This window comes from Trematomus bernacchii, unplaced genomic scaffold, assembly GCF_902827165.1.
Source record: "Trematomus bernacchii unplaced genomic scaffold, fTreBer1.1, whole genome shotgun sequence".
Taxonomy (NCBI): domain Eukaryota; kingdom Metazoa; phylum Chordata; class Actinopteri; order Perciformes; family Nototheniidae; genus Trematomus; species Trematomus bernacchii.
The window spans coordinates 8816907-8833623 of record NW_022987582.1 but is presented as its reverse complement, the minus strand read 5'-3'; the positions used below and the strand labels follow the sequence as shown (position 1 = coordinate 8833623).

Below are 16717 nucleotides of genomic sequence, written 5' to 3'. Positions count from 1 at the left end.
ATTTGTACCTTTTTTAGCCTCTCAGCAGCAGATCCAGTGCGGATAGCGTCCAGCATAGCCTCCCTGGCCGAGGCAGGGATGATGGGGGCGTTAGCACCTGCCACAGTGCTAGTCCTACCCTGGGCCAAGAAGACAGGAGGAGGAGGTGGAGGTGCCATCATGGGGGCTGGTGGGAGCGGTGGTGGGGTGAAGACAGAAGGAGAGGGAGAGGAGGGAGGGCCTGCCTCCTCAGATGTCACGGTCCTGAACTTCTCAAGCTCATCAGCAGACCCAGATTTGGTCTGTAGGAAACAAAAGAGTGAACAATGGTAACTTTAGACATGTAAACATAGACAGGGGCTCTCACATATGGTCTAACGTCAATCTCTGAACCATATTCTTTAATCTAAACATCATTTTTCCTAATCTTTCTGCATTGAATGTTTTTACTTATGATTGTAAAATGTATATATTGTTGTAACTCCATTGTGCAAAGTGGTTTAGTTTTCTTTCTTTATCTTTTTTCTTTCTCTAAGAGAAGTTTTTGTGTCTGATTTAGTCATGTACCATTCCAGAGATTCCACTTCTGGTAGGAACCTCCAGAATAAAACCGCAGATGTTTTAGCTCCAGAAGCACGTTTTCTGCCCCTTTCATTCCACATGGGTTCTTACATGAGAGCAAACCACAGCTCACAGTCCACACAGAGGGATGGAAATAGACACCCGTGCTTGCATAACTTGGTTCATGCACCCTTCTGTGAGCTGCTAACTAGCTTACAATACAGACAGAGAGTTCAGCAGTCACAATTTCTAGTAAACATCCTTCTTGTCCCACCTGTAATGCTATAAGGGCATGTGTTTGTTCTCTATTAAAGACTAAGAGTTTATAACAGCCTAATGCTACAGGCTAACATGCTAACAATGACAATGCTAAATGCTGATTTATGTTCCTCATCTTTTAGCTTGTTAGCATGCTGACATTTTTTCTTAATAACATTTAAAAGAAGCATCCCTGTTCTATCTGTAGCTGGTGGAGTGAGTTTACAGAAATGTGGTCATAAACAAAATATATATAGAATGTTGATGTGGTGGTGACACAAGAGGAAAATGATGAATCATCTCAGCGCCATCTTCCATGGAAATGAATGGTTGTCAAGACATTTCTAACCATACCAAAGATGTCATAAGATCAACAAAGGGGATGAGATTCATCCACTGGGTCGGACCATTTATTTATGTGCACAAATAATATAAGCAATGTGGGTATATTCAATGATTCATTTAAGGAGGTTAAAAGTGGATGACAAACTTATTATGAAAATAAAAAAACACATCATACTGTGACTTTAAAGGCTTGGTTCAGCTCCTTACCACACCCCCTTGATATGGTCAGACATGGGGTGATATTGCGTAAATAGCTAAGAGTGTTTTACCTTCTTCAGCCTCCCGGAGCTGCTCTGGGCTCTAATGGCAGCCAGGAGAGCAGATCTCTCATTCTCCTCCTCTACATAGGAGGCTTTCTTTGTGATGCTGGGACCAGAAGTGGATAGCTAATTACAGATAAAAAGAGAGGAATTATTATTATTCCAATATAGTCTTCCAGGCAACACCTTCAGCTGTAATGGCAAAATTATTAACATATTCTATTATTTCCAAAATGTCATATTGTTATCATAATCGCTCTTTCCTCGACCATCATCCATGTGCACTGTACAATGTGTATCTCACCTTCTTGAGCCTGTCCCTGGCTCCGCCTGTCTGGAGGGCCTCCATCAGGCTGCCATGCAGAGACGAGTCTTTCTCAACAGACTTAGAGATCACTGGTCTGAACTTTTTTACTGGCCCAAACAGTGTAACGGGTGGAGGACCTGTGTAAGCACTTGTGTCTGTCACTGTGACAGAAGGCTGGAGTTTTGCATCAGGTATCAGATTGGTGACTGCCTTGGTCGTGCCCCTCGTGTTCTGAAGATAAGATGAGAAGTTGTAAATAACTAATTGACAGTGATTATTTGTACGTAAAGCATTTGTTTAACAGTAAAATATTCCAATACTGGGTTTACTCACAGTTGTCTGGTCTTCGGACACAGTCTTGGGGGCCGTGGGAGGTTTGGAAGATGAATGTGGAGTTCTGCTTTGTGCAGGGCTGGGGCTTCTCAGACGAATTTGTTTAATATTATCGTTGTCATTACTGGCAATCATGTCATTTTGGATTGGCCTACTAGACTGAATAAGCCTATTGGCTGTTTCTGTTTCCAGCGAATTAAAACTTGCTTTGGTGGATCCGACAGAGCTTCCAAATCCTTCCCTGTCCGGTCTCACTCCTGCAAAATCTCTCTGGCAGTCAGAAATATACTCCGGGTAGCTCATAGACCTCGTAGGACCGGGCGGGTTGGATTTAGAAGAAGAGTGATTCTCCTTATTATCTGACAAAGATGACTGGGAGGATTGGTTTGGATTCACTTTTATGGAGCGACCTGCCCTCTGGAAACCGACAGTCTGTGACTTCGAAGAAGAATAGGAGTCATGTACATTAGAGATAGAGCTGGGTTTAGCTGAGGTCTGTGGGGTGTATTTAGTGATAGCAGACGCCACATATTGACTGGAGGTCCGCCTGGATGGTTTGAGGAAGGACAGGTCTCTCTTCAGGTCTGGAAGCATGGGAGGGGGAAGCGTAGGGTAATTACTTGGCTGGCGATTGTTTTTGGACACTGAAATGTTGCTCTCCACCTGTACCTGCTCTTCTTTTGCAACTATGACGGCTCTTGCTGGTTCTTTCGCTTCTTCTCTAACCATCTCTTTAGGCTGCGTCCTCTCTGCAGGTTTATAAACTGGAGTTTGAGTCATCTTCAGGTCCTCAGTGTTACTGCTCCTTAAAGTAGTTACTGAGATTGCAGCGGGACTACTTTTCAGGCCATCTGTGGTCTCTTTAACCTTATCACTGACATCTTTGCTGTGAGGCACAGAACTTTCTTGTCTTTCGTTTGAGCTCCAAAAAGCTTTGGCTTTTCCAAGAAGAGGAGACCCCTCACTGGAATTAAGTCCAGACTCACCACCGACTCTGTTTCGGGAGGTACCCCCTTTCACCATGTTTCCTTGATCGTCAATCTTAATGGCACCGACAGTTAGTTTGACAGCTGGCTTTTCCATAGCAGCATGCACAACAGAAGGTTTGGGAGGGACCACAGTGAACGTTTTCATACCGAAGCGTGATGTGACGTTACGAGTTATTTGACTGTGTGAAGTATTAGAGCTGCGGCCCTGGCTAACTCTGTGCATCTCTTCATCTCTCTCTACAGGCAGTACTGATATCTGACTGGCTGGTGGAAAAACAGGCTTCTTCTCTTGAAAAGATTGAGCGTCACTTTTCACAGGGTCAGGCTTGCTGTGTTTCTGCTTGTCTACATTGGATTTCACTGCTGATGTTCTTTGTTTTTCCTCTTTCAAACTGTTGGTATCAGTGACACGCATCTCTTTAGTTTTTGTCTCTTGTATCTTGCCTTCCTTCTTCTCAGAGAAAGACTTATTCTCCAGTGACTTTCTATGCTTCTCAGGTTGAGACAGCTGCTTAGTGTTTGCACGGCTGCTTTTATTACTGTCAGCAGCTGTACAAGCATTGTTGTTTTTGTTTTGTGGCTCCACACTGGACTGCTGACAAAAGCCTGGACCTGTGATAAGAAGGGATAAGAAAAGGTCATTTAAAATATATTATAATAATACAACTGTCAGCAGCGGCAACGTATCAGCTCTTCCATATCGTTCTTCCTACCTTTGCTGCCAGCAGTCCTGGTTAGTGACTTTGTCTCAATCTCTACAATGTGGCGTTCATAGTCCTCCAGTACTTCATCTATGGCTGTGACTGGCACATCCATGTCCACTACGGACACCGGCACCTCATTACTGTCTGTGGACATGGTATAAGGAGACTTCTTTGCTGAAGCTATATCTATGTGATCTAGAAAATATGGAATACATTAATACATCATACTTTGGGCACAGATTTATTTCTAAAAATATTACCATGGCTATAACTTCAGTTTGAAATAGTCCCAGTCATGTGAAACATTTCAAATCTATTTGACATCAAACTACATATATAAACGTATATATAAACGTGACGTCGTAGTGATATGATGGTCAACGGGTTTAATGCTTTACTGAACTGCAGAATATATTACTTCCAAGGTATGTACAGCCTTGGAAGTAATATATTCTTCACCTCAATAAAGAAATCAAATATACCAGTTTAATATTATGGGTATGCGATGCTCACCCACCTGCAAGGTTCGCTTCAAAATCTGCAAAAGTCTGATGGAGCTGGGCTGTGAGCTCTGGGTCATGTTTTTTTTTTAACCTGCCAGACTTTGCTTGTGGGCTGATGTCATTGTGCCTGAGGATAGAACACAAAAACATGTGTCAATAATACATATTGAGGGATGCACATGTGAAAACAAACATCATGAAGTCATGAAACATTTGTAATGCAAAAAACAGATTAGTGCGTAGGAGCAGCCATAAACTAGCACTGCCCATCATTCTTATTAACAGTCATCCAGCCACCAGCTGTTATGTGCTGCTTATTTGATGCTGTTGTTACATCTGGCTCCCTTACGTTCACCAAACTGCCCCAGAAACCAAAAGGCTCAATGCAGTTCAGCAGTTGAAGAATGAAAATAAATGTTGGTTTCAGATATTTAAAATAAATTGGATTTCACTTTTTTTGCCGCCTGCTGGCTCTCAAACACGTAGCCGTGAAGATACTATTACCACAGTTTATACTTCCTTCACTCTTTTGAATGGTTCAACAGAGTATTCTCATGAGTTACTGGCATATTAGCCATAACAAATTGCAACAAGGAGGCCAAACCAAATATAATGTCAGTGATTTTGAGAAAACAAGGTTTTATTGCTTTCCTGGAAAACAGAGCAGCCGGCCGCATCGGGCCAGTCCCTGGATTCATAAAAATGCTCTGAGTAATAGCAGCAATCCAGGATTCTGGTCTGGTCACATTACCATGCACATTTCACAACAACTTAAAAGGTGGAAAGTGATCTGGGGCTGCAATAATTTCCCACAAAAGCCTTTGAAGAAGGGCCTAGAAACCATAACTATGTCAGCCAGCGTCTAAAGGTTGAGGGTGCCAGCCTTGACTACAACTCAAATATAACACATTGCGGGAACTGCTCTTGGTTATTGCTGCTGGAGCAGTTTAAACAGTGGAAATACTTCTATAGTGCAGTCATCTGAAACAGTGAGGGTTCATTCTTCAGGTGAAATAAAGATGTAAAACTAAACTTGATCGGCAAATGCAATAATCTAATTATAGATGTGTATTAATGCAGGTAATACATATTGGTGGTTAGGTTGACTCAGACCCAGAGCATGGTGACTGGCACATGTATTAACCAACCTGCCAGGAAACCAGGATTTATAGAATAAAAGGTGACTGCAATGGGAAAGGCAGAAGAGGAGTAGAAGTCAGCAGAAAGCAAATAGAAGGCCAGATAGATGAATGAGTAAGGTAGAAGCTGCGAGTCATTCATATGATCACAAGGTCAGTTCAGATGCCTTAAAGGTCACCTATTATGCGAAAATTCACTTTTTCATGTATTTCATACATAGACATGTGTCCCCTCTGTGTAAAGAGATTCTGAAAGTTTCAGGAACAAAGATTCGCTCACTTTTTGTCCTGATCCATTTATATAAAAAGTAAAACCTGTCTGAAAATGAGCTGATCAGATCTTGGCCACTTTATGATGTCATAACGAATTTTTGGCTTGTGTAACCATTAGCCAATCACCAACCAAGGTAACCCCTGCCCTCCTTATCACCTGAATCTCCTCCTAGAGCACCAGTGGGTTATTTTTAACCAAATATCTCTCAGAGGGGCGTGGGGAGTGGCTCCTTATTTTCATCTAAAGTAACAGACAGAAAATCAGCACTTTTGAAACAGGGCTGAAACAGAGGGGTTTATGGGATGCTACAATGCACGATCTGTTTGGTATTTTAGCCAAACACCTCAGAGACACGTTTGTATATATCTGAGACCTATAATATATTTATGAAAAAGAGTATAATAGGAGACCTTTAATGGGCCTAACCCAATCATCTTGATGGCTAATTATCAAACATTATGTAAAGATATACAGTTATTGCTTGTTAACTTCATTCTACTTTGACCCCCTACTTTTATTAACCCTTACTTCCGTGCCTTTTGTTCTGTAATTGTTATCACTTCCTCTTCACTACCTGTGTCTTGATCCCCAGGTCGCACAGCCCTCGTCACTGTCACTGGAATTGTCCCGTACTGGTCCAAGCAGCCTCTCTGGTCCAGGTCGGCTATTTCCATCCAGGGACAAACTCCCATTTGGGGATGTGGGTTGGGTGTCAGATGGAGAGCCGACCAGGCCCATGTCCTCGCCCTCTGCGATGCCTTCAGAGGCAGCGTAGCCCTGGTCAGGCAGGCTGCTGCTGCTGCTACTGCCCACAGACGCGGTCTCCTCATCAGGCGTGCCCGTTTCTGGTTTCCTTGACACGGCTGCGGAGCTTTGCATGGAGTGGAGCCAAGCTGGGAGAGGATCAAGAACATTCTTAGCATCAGTATTGTGTTATCAGTTTCCTTTAAAAATATTACAATCCAAGTCAAAGGGTTTCAAATGGCCTAAGGTTAGTATGGTGAAATTAAAGGCCTAAGAATGGGCATGTATCTGGGTAGGAAAAATATAAAAACCTAATAAAGACTAAATGTTTTGTTAAACCATGACATGCATTTACTTAAAAAAAACGTGTTGACCTTTTTCTTTGTCTTGTTTTAAACCAACACTAAAGACTTTTGATAGCTGGAAAAATCAATTATAAAAACAGTAAGACATATCATGAGAGCATTTGTTTGAAAAAGAGCACAGGATGCAGAGCGAGCAAGAGCAAGAAATAGAGGAGGAAGTATTTACATTAGGTTCAACATTCATTCTGACACTACACACACACAAACCAGAAAACACGCCACATATACAAACACAAAGCCTGGAGCACAACCACTTGTGGCTTCCACTTGAGATCTTTAATGATGTGCGGGTGCATTCATTGTAAACAAACCCTTTTCATTTGATTTTTTCTGAAGTGTTTAAGGGTTCCAGTGAAAGATAGTATTGCAAAGCCTCTCATCTCTTTAGTACAGTCATGCTTTGGTCTTTTCTGTGGATTTCTGAGAACATATTTAGTCTGTAACTGAAATGATTGAACTCTAGGCCAAAATAATGAAAATGCACCAGTTGTTAGGTCAGCGTGAACAGTACTGGGAAGCCATCAGGGGATTCTTTCAAATGAGTTTAACAGTGAGTGACCTTGTTTGTAATACCATACTGTGGATGCATTTGTGCTCAAATATATCGTGTGTGTGTGTGTGTGTGTGCGTGTATGTGTCAGTTTTGGGCCAGATCCTAAGAGAACAGTCAGTTCCAGGAGATGTGGTGATGACTCACAGGGCTGTCCTCCCAGCTCCTTCCCAGCAACAGCTTAATCATGCCAGCTACAGCCACAATCAGCCCACACACACACACACACACACACACACACACACACACACACACACACACACCCACACACACACACACACCACACACACACACACACACACACACACACACACACACACACACACACACACCACACACACACACACACACACACACACACACACACACACACACACACACACACACACACACACACACACGTACACATGCACGTACACACACAAGTGCACATATACTCACACTGCCCTATGGTCTGTACACACATATATCCTTGCATTACAAACAAATAGTTATCAAACTCAACATGACCTTAGGCACATGCTTCAGTTAAAGCCAAACAAAATCAATAGTGTGACCTGTTACAACATCTAACCATGGCAATCCATGCACAAACCCAAACCAAGGTACTTGAATCTTGATGCAGTCTTCAACTGTTTAATTGGAAAATGTCTTTCAAACATTTATTGTGTTTTTCAATCACAAAACAGATTGTCTTTACAGATAAGCATGTTTTCAATCTCACTACACAACAGGTTCAATGAGTACACATTCCCTTAACTAGGCTACACTTTTGTACCACATCTCAAAGGCTTTGAGCTTGCAAAGGACAAATAATATGTGATATACCTCAAAAAGAGTCAGTGACAACACAATAAAGCATCATATTGTGACAGAATCAGTGATGATGAATACAAGGGTTCTATTACCTTAAAGAGAAAATGTGCCAATGTGTTGATTGATTCATGGTTGATTAAAAATATAGCTTATCAAAGTAAATATAATCTGTTTTTCCCTCAACCAGACATTTGACGTTGCAGGGACAATCCCAGAATAACTGCTAAGGATGTTATCCAAATAATAAGTCAAACAACAAATCAGTTTGTAGTATCATTCTCTTCACTAAGTAAGCTGTTCGGAGCTTTCCTTTGAAGGTCTTTAAAAAACCTATCTTTAAAATACATGAGGCAATACTACCTAAGAGCAACATGTCATTGATATATCACCCTTTCCATAATATTGCCAAAGGCAGCATGCTTTCAGGTCTCAGATTTCTAAATCAAGCCATAACACCAAGCAGAGAGAGAGAAACATACGCTGTCAAACTATTGATCTGCAGATATCGCATCACCAAAATATTGACATGTAGATATCGCATGACCTTGCCTCATAGCCGCATTTGAGCCTCCCACCCATCAATCTAGCTGTAACTGATACGTCCAGGGGTTAGCTCATCTGTCATTGTATAGCCCTCTGACCACATTCTGTGTCCACTTTGAACTCAGCTCTGATCTCATGCAAAATCAATAACAACCAGCAGATCAAGTTGAAATACAAAACCACCAACGCTATATACATACATTTGTAAAAAAAGATAAAGAAAAAAAACCATTGCTTAAGGAGAGAAATTGGATGGCACTTCTTGCTTTCACTTGTAGCATTTTGTGTACTCAGAAAACTCAAATCCAAAACATCACATGGATTAAAGTGGTTTTCTGTGAGGCACAGTTACTCCAAGTGAAAGCAAATAAACATGGACGGTTGAAAATGGTGGTAGCAATGAGACAACATATACAAGAAGAAACAGAAAAAATACATCTCCAAAGAATGAAAGGAGGGTGGTGAAAGTCCAGCAGATATAAGAAGGGGCCAAGAAGAAGCAAAGGGAACTGATTGGATTTGATTGTCAGGCGACGGGAGGGTCAAGCCAGAGAGACTTCAGGAGTGTTTGGAGCGCAGACGCACAGGCCCACAGCAGTACACTATAAAGCAGGGTGAGGGGGGGGGTAAAGAAAAGAACAGGTGAGAATTGAGATGGATAGATGAGATACATTGCATTCAGCAGGGATGACGATAAAACCAGCCTTTGGCGAAAAACACAAAAGTAAAGACATACAGAAAAAAAGAGTGGCCTACATCGGGTTCAGCATCCCTCAACAATGTATTTCAATATACATCTAATATATTCCATGCACTGTATAAATGCAACAAAAAAGCATCTCTGGTTGATTGGTCGTGACCCCTGCTCTGACCTGTTGGACTATAACAGTTTGACATTTATAGAAATGAAGCACCTTGACCTCGCATGGCCCCAGTATCATTTAACAACGCCTATCTCACTGATGGAAAGATGGAAAGCAGGCGAGGACAGATGCATTATTCACACACACACACACACACACACACACACACACACACACACACACACACACACACACACACACACACACACACACACACACACACACACACACACACACACACACACACACACACACACAAAAAGGTTTGGCAGTAGGGGATAGAACACATTCTGATTGGATGGAATTAAAGGTTAGCAAACCAGGAAGGCAGCTTCTACAGAAAAGAAAGAGCAACAGTGAAAGAAAAAGAGGGGCAGCCCATCTGGAACCTACACTGGGGAGCCGCTTCCTCCGCCTCCATGGGACTCTGCGGGGATCTGCTTTCTGTGGGCTCAATGGGGGGGGAGGACGGGGAGGACGGGAGGACAAGCTGCAGGGGGCCTGGTGAGCGGTGAGGTTTAGGTGGCACTGGTCGAGCAGCGGCTCCTGTGGGAGAAACAGCAGGCAGGCAGGGCAAGATCTCAGGGTCATGTTTGTAATTAAAAGAGGGGAATGTGGGAGAAACATCTTACAAGTTATCAGACTGAAAGTAGCAGAGATTATGCAATCACAGTTATTTTGTTTTTTATTTATGCTGGCAACGTCTTTGCTCCACTTCTTAGAAACGGCTTGTTATTCAAACAGTGGGTTTTCTTAATGTTCGGATGTTCTTGTTCTCAAACTCGAGTTTCTGTGGGTGCTGAGCCAGAGGGTTTATCACTTGTTAAAAGTGCTGTGAGCAAATCTTATGCTTACAGTACATTTATTTGTAATGTAGTTTAATACCAACAATCCTGTTGATTTTCAAAAATCTACTGTATGTATATTAGGCCAAATCTTGGCAACAAAGGTCTTTTGAGCTGAAAAGTGACACCTACAACAGGTTTATGGCTAACTTTCGGCTTAGATAAATCCTGCAATAACCTGCATAACAACATGTGCGGCAGGAGCGGAACTCGTGTTTTATTTCTTAGCTGCTACTGTGGCTTTCAGTATTGCTTCCAACTTGTGTACAATCAATACAAAGCATATTTGTAAATGCAGGACATTTTTAGAAGATTTTAAACGTTGACTTGATCAAAGAAGAAAAGCAATGTGTTTGTTCATGAAAGAAGAGGCAGCAAGAAAGGAAGTAGAGTACAGATGTGTAATATATACATTCACAAAGCACTGGAGGCGGGTGATGCTAACAGAATTGTGGACTGATGAATGGGTTCAAGTCAATCCGGATAACATATTGGGTTGTAGGGGCAAAAGCAAAATGACTGTAAAACAGCACTGTTGAAATACAGCTACATAACTGTCCCTCTAAGACTAAAGAAGCCTCAGCGTGCTGTGTCTTAGTCAGCAGGTGCTTTCGATGTGTTGCTTTATCTGTGTACTCTGCTGTCGACAACAGGAAGGAACTGAGACGGCGTGCAGGGCTGCGATGATGAACAACACCATCATAACCTTGACAGCTTCTGGAACACACACACCAGCGGTAAAACTCTTCTTCTCTAATCCTACAATTTGATACAGTTTTCCCCCCTTGTGTTATTGTGTCTGGGTTTGCATACATTATGTTTCTCATAAAGAAGGAACTAAACAACCACATAGACATACACTGCACTGATGCCTTTGGTGCTCAACTAAATAACCGTATGATTAATGTCTCAAAAACACAAGTACTATATCAATGCCAATATCAAACAGTGGAGGTTGCTAACCAGATTTAAAGGTAAGACAATACTTACATGTTACTTGAGTTCATTTCTTCAAGCTGAACAAGCAGTGAGAAGAATATTTGCAGATTCCACAGATACATGTTTTCAAAGATAGGCTTAGGCTTCAGCATTACAAGAGTTTGAAGATGTAAATATTGCCTAGAAGCAATGATTTACAAACAGAGATTCAAAATTGTACTAACGAGCTATTCTATACTCCAGTATCCCTTATAGTTTGACTGTTTTAAGACTTTGTGATGGTCTTTAGAATTAAAAGGCTCCCAAAGCAAATGATATACAGTTTACCATTTGACATGCACACATTGTTTTTGCTCAAATGAAAGGCTGTATGAAGCACACATAAATAAAAGGCCAATCAACCCTATGTAAATACACTGTATACATTATATTAAATATATATATTATATTGTTTCTGTATATATAACAGAGGGCACCACCCTATACTGTAGTGCAGGATGTAGGTGTTTCACCCTATCCTGTGTACCAGAAATAACATGTAGTGTTTAGTTGCTGCATGTTGATGTGGAGATTGAGTGCAAGAATAAAACCATTTTTTTCATTTAAAAGTTAAAGAAAGAAGATTGAAACCAAAGGAAGCTTTAAAGCAAGAGCAGAGAGAATGTGTTGTACTGTCAGCAGTGTCAGGAGAGAGGGAAAAAGAGTTATATACATGTATTAATGATCCCTGTGCTCTGTTCTATTCCTGACTAATGCAATAACCTCCTCATATTTCATCCTTTCTCTTGCTTTCATGTGTCTGTCCATCATCCTCCTCTTTTGAAACCCCCCTACTCCTCTTGTTTCTACCTTGTCATCCCCACTGCCAAACCTTCCCATGCTCCTTGCTCTGAACTCCATTCTGATACCCTCACCTTTCTCATCCCTTTTTCTGAGGTCTACCTCTCTCTCATCCCTGCCCCCTGTCAGACACAGCAGCCCTCTTCTGCAATCTCACTTTGTTACGGGGAGAGATCTAGGTTTTATAAAAGATCAATACAAGGCCAGTTAAAGTTCAAGTTGATCCGGCTTAAATCTATGATGGATCTGTCTCATTGTATCTGCCGGCTTTGAGGGTTTCGGGTGAGTGGCTGCATGCACATGAGATAGAGAGAAATTAAGACAGCAACTGAGAGAGAAAGTGGAAAAAAAAGAGAAGATAAGAAAGTGAGGGATTGATAAGCACAGGCGAAAGACAAGGACTGTATTGTCTTGTAGGCTATGATGAAAACCAGCTCCACAAGTTCCTGTACTTCAGCCATGAAGTGCACACACACACACACACACACACACACACACACACACACACACACACACACACACACACACACACACACACACACACACACACACACACACAACACACACACACACACACACACACACACACACACACACACACACACACACACACACACACACACACACACACACACACACACACACACACACACACACACACACACACACACACACACACACACACACACACACACACACACACACACACACACACACACACACACACACACACACACACACACACACACACTCTTTCACCAGGTGATTTACGTCATTCTTGACAGTTTAAGTTTCAGAGGTTGCAGCAGTGTGACAGCTCATTTCTCCAGGGCAACTCAACTTCAGACTGTTTCACTTCATTAACCCACAGAGAGAGTGTTAAACATCACTAAAATCAACACACATTTATACAGAGGTGGGGAGTAGTGGAGTACAAATACTTCGTTACTGTACTTAAGTACATTGTTCTGGTATCAGTACTTTACTCCACTACTTATTTTTCTGACGACTTTTTACTTTCTTCTTCTTACATTTTCAAAATAGGCTTGTTACTTTAGTTTTAATCTGCGTTTGGTGGCGTGATCATTATTATTTAGAGTAATTGCGTGCCTATTTATTTGAACACGATCCGTGTATCCATCATTTCCTGGTCTTCTCTAAAGAAGAGGGACCAATGAAAACGTTGTCATGTTGCCGTTGTTCAGCATCTAAACATTCATTAGCTAACAATAACATTATTGTTCTATTAATATAAAGGGAGGTCAGTTACTCTTTAAAACAGTTGGTAGTTATGGGTACTTTTTACTTAAGTACATTTCGAAGCCCATACTTCTTTACTTTTACTTGAGTAAAGAAGTTTAGTCAGTACTTCTACTTTTACCGGAGTATTTTTAAACACGAGTATCTGTACTTCTACTTGAGTAAAGGATGTGTGTACTTTTGCCATCTCTGCATTTATATGACTTGTTCTTTTAGTGACTGTGCTGCCATTTTATAGATATTTACCCATTGCGCTGTTTCTGTTGTTCTCAACGTCATCCAGTTTCAGGTTCAGGGCCGACTCAGTGTCTGATCTGGAGATGCTGGTGGAGATGGCCTCTGGATCTAGTTTGGCCGTCGTGCTGCTGGCCTTCTGGGATTCCTCCACCCTGCCGCTGGATCTTTTCACAGCGGGATGGACCCGAGCAGAGCCGCTCTCCGTGCTGCTGGTCAGGGTGCTGCAGTACGACACCGCCTGGTCCAGGTCAACGTCAGAGTCCTCGAGGCTGTGGCTGAGTTCAGAGCTGGAGTCCTGGACCGCTAGGCTGTCTGTGGTGCTGCTGCCGCTGGGGGTCGGGGAGCTGGGGGTCGGAGAGCTGGGGGTGGGGGTGGCAGCGATCACAGGTGGAGGCTGTGCTACAGTTTTCAAGGGGACGGCGTTTACTGTTTGCGTTACCACAGTGGTATCGGACACAGTGTTTGACTGTGCCACTTTAATACGGAAGGATGGGGTAGGAGCTTCAGTAGCATCAGGGGTGGGAGAGGCGGAGGTCGAAGTGTCATCAGGGCCTGGGGTGGTGGAAGCTGGGGTGGGGGGAGGGGCCGGAGCCTTTCTCTTCCTCTGCAGGGTTTCTGTGCCAAGGCCCATCTAATAAAAAATAAGGGAAATAAAAGGAGAGCGACAGTAGCAAGTTAATTATCTGAGCACCTTGTGCAAATGTGTGTGTTAGGTCTACCCGTAAATCAGCCTGTCTTCCAAAACTGAAGTAGAGTTTACTACTGAGTAATTAAATGGAGAGGAGTTCTGGCAGGCGTCTGAGTCTTCAAATTCACCAGAGTGCCAGCATTCCTTTTAAATTATCTTACAAGACTTATAACGTCTGGCAGTGACACAGTGAAAGTGATGCAGTTGTATCATGATAGTACATATTGATACTGTGTTTATTTTTCTGTGGAGTTTCTCATAATATCTCAAGGCGACATGAAGCATTATTGAAAAGCAATTTTGTCTTGCTGATTTACCCTTAATACTGAATCACTGATCACTTCAGGGGATGAAGTGACGGCTCAGTTTACATCAAAATGATGTAATTTCGCAAACACTAAAAAAACAAACACTTAGAAACTCTGTCTTGTCATGTTGTTACCGTTCTTCAATACAGTGTGCCAATTCTGTTCTAACATGATGTTGTCAAGGAGCATCTTTACCCACTTAAGCATGAAGTCAATGATGGGGTACACGTAAAATGATAGTTAATAACATCTATCCCAGTGGAAACATCTGTCAATGGATGTTTCATAACATTAAGAGTTGTTTCTGTTTTTCACAATGACTGAGGGAAAAAGAAATACATTCAGAATGGCTGGGGTGGACTTTTTTGGATAGAGGCTCACAGATGATAGAGTAGGAAAGAAAAAGCATAACACCATGAATCATCACGAAACTAGAAAGTGGAAAATCATGTATGTTATTCCATGGGGAGGTGAGACCGTTGACTACCGTCTATGAAAGTTGATTTCAGTCCATGTGAAGTCAGTTTTCTAAGAATCCATTCAAAAGCGCTATGGGCAAGTTTCAACAGTACAGATGTCTTTACTTTTAAGAAATCCCAATTACTGATGCTGTGCTGAGTTCACTGTGAGACTCAGCAGAAAGAACATGCCCGGGGCTTCATGTAGTGTTGCACCATGCAGCAGGACAGGAGAGATCAGGCCACCTTGCCTTTCTGCGGGCAAACTACTTCACACATATGAACTCAATGCATGCTATGCAAATCCAAATGGCCCCCCCAACTGGTAGTCTTTCTCTTCCTTGGTCTCCTGCTTCTCTCCCTCCCTGGCATTCAAACATACATGAATACAGACATACCAGTGGATGTGGGCCAAAGTTGAAGCTGAAATGGATGACTTGCCTATGAATATGGATGTGTGTGAGTGCATGCACGTGTGTGTGAGTATGTATATGTGTGTGTTCCCTGCAGAGAGAAGACTGCAGTCAAGCTATGCTAAGAAAGGCAGAGAGCTGTACACATGCACACTTAACAGTATGAGCACATATTCTCCAGCATGTAAAAAGGAACAGTATATATATGGATTGTGCAGTTGTTAAGGGTTGCAGGGTTAAGAGTGTGATGCTCTCATGGTGGTTATTGGCGCCATGACTGGGAACGCAGCATGTACTTAAGATTATTAGAGGCTGAAGTCAAGTCTCAAGACTCAGTATTATACCACATTCAGGGTTACACTATATATTAGGTCAAGCTGGGTATGTGATATGATTATGTATACACTGTGTTTATGTGTGTTGTTAACTGATATTACATTTGCAGCTTTGAACCAATAGCTTTACACCAAAAATATTATTTGTTTTATTAGTGTTTGAGATAAGATAGGTCTTTCTCATTTTAACAGCGTGCATTGCTTGAAGCTCGAGGCAGGATCTGGCGACGTCTGCTCATGTCTTATGTCAACCTTGTGTCATGCCATCACAGGTCAAGTCACAACAAAGCAAAAGAGAGTTAAAGTGTCAAGTGGATTCACAAGTCGTGACACCCCAAGTACAGTCGAGTCATGTTGCATCAGATCACAAGCAGAAACAATGTCAAATGGAATCACTGCAACTATGTGGAAGTGAGTGATGTGTGCGTAGAGCAGTTCTCTCACATTACTTTTACATTATTTATTATGCAAACATTATACATCTTTATCACAAGGAGCCATATTTGTGGATAATCTCTGTGGTGTTGAATATCTAAAGGGCTCAAAAAGGTGAAGGCCTTCTATACTGATTATCTTGATAAACATTTACTGCAAGAAACACCATCAACAGGTCTGATGATTAACAAAGGATGTGAGGACTATCTGATTATCTGAAGTCTTTGTTTCCCCGCTAATTGTGTTTGTTTTGCACAGGAAATCCACTAACAAGAGTAAAATGGAGAACTTGATGAGAGCTATTCAAAGCTTTCCTGTTCTCTGCCGTGTTGATGTATTGGACTAATGACCACTTAGACCAACTGTAAAAATGCTTTTCATTGTTCAATTATGATAATAATTAACATAACTAATCACAAAGAATTA

The 16717-nt window shown here is 41.9% G+C and overlaps 1 protein-coding gene across 5 annotated transcripts in view; it reads right to left on the bottom strand.

The window, feature by feature from the left end:
• cobl (cordon-bleu WH2 repeat protein) overlaps positions 1–16717 on the bottom strand; it is a 52460-nt gene that overhangs the window by 2651 nt on the left and 33092 nt on the right. For 4 of the 5 annotated variants that reach the window (XM_034127765.1, XM_034127768.1, XM_034127767.1 and 1 more), the window contains 9 exons: positions 13664–14285; positions 9927–10079; positions 6227–6545; positions 4254–4366; positions 3746–3931; positions 2044–3644; positions 1708–1941; positions 1413–1529; positions 9–281 (listed from right to left, as the gene is read on the bottom strand). In XM_034127765.1, coding sequence (XP_033983656.1) covers positions 9–281; positions 1413–1529; positions 1708–1941; positions 2044–3644; positions 3746–3931; positions 4254–4366; positions 6227–6545; positions 9927–10079; positions 13664–14285 — 3618 coding nt within the window. The remainder of the gene's footprint in view (positions 1–8; positions 282–1412; positions 1530–1707; positions 1942–2043; positions 3645–3745; positions 3932–4253; positions 4367–6226; positions 6546–9926; positions 10080–13663; positions 14286–16717) is intronic. The other variant, XM_034127770.1, reaches the window with a different exon arrangement.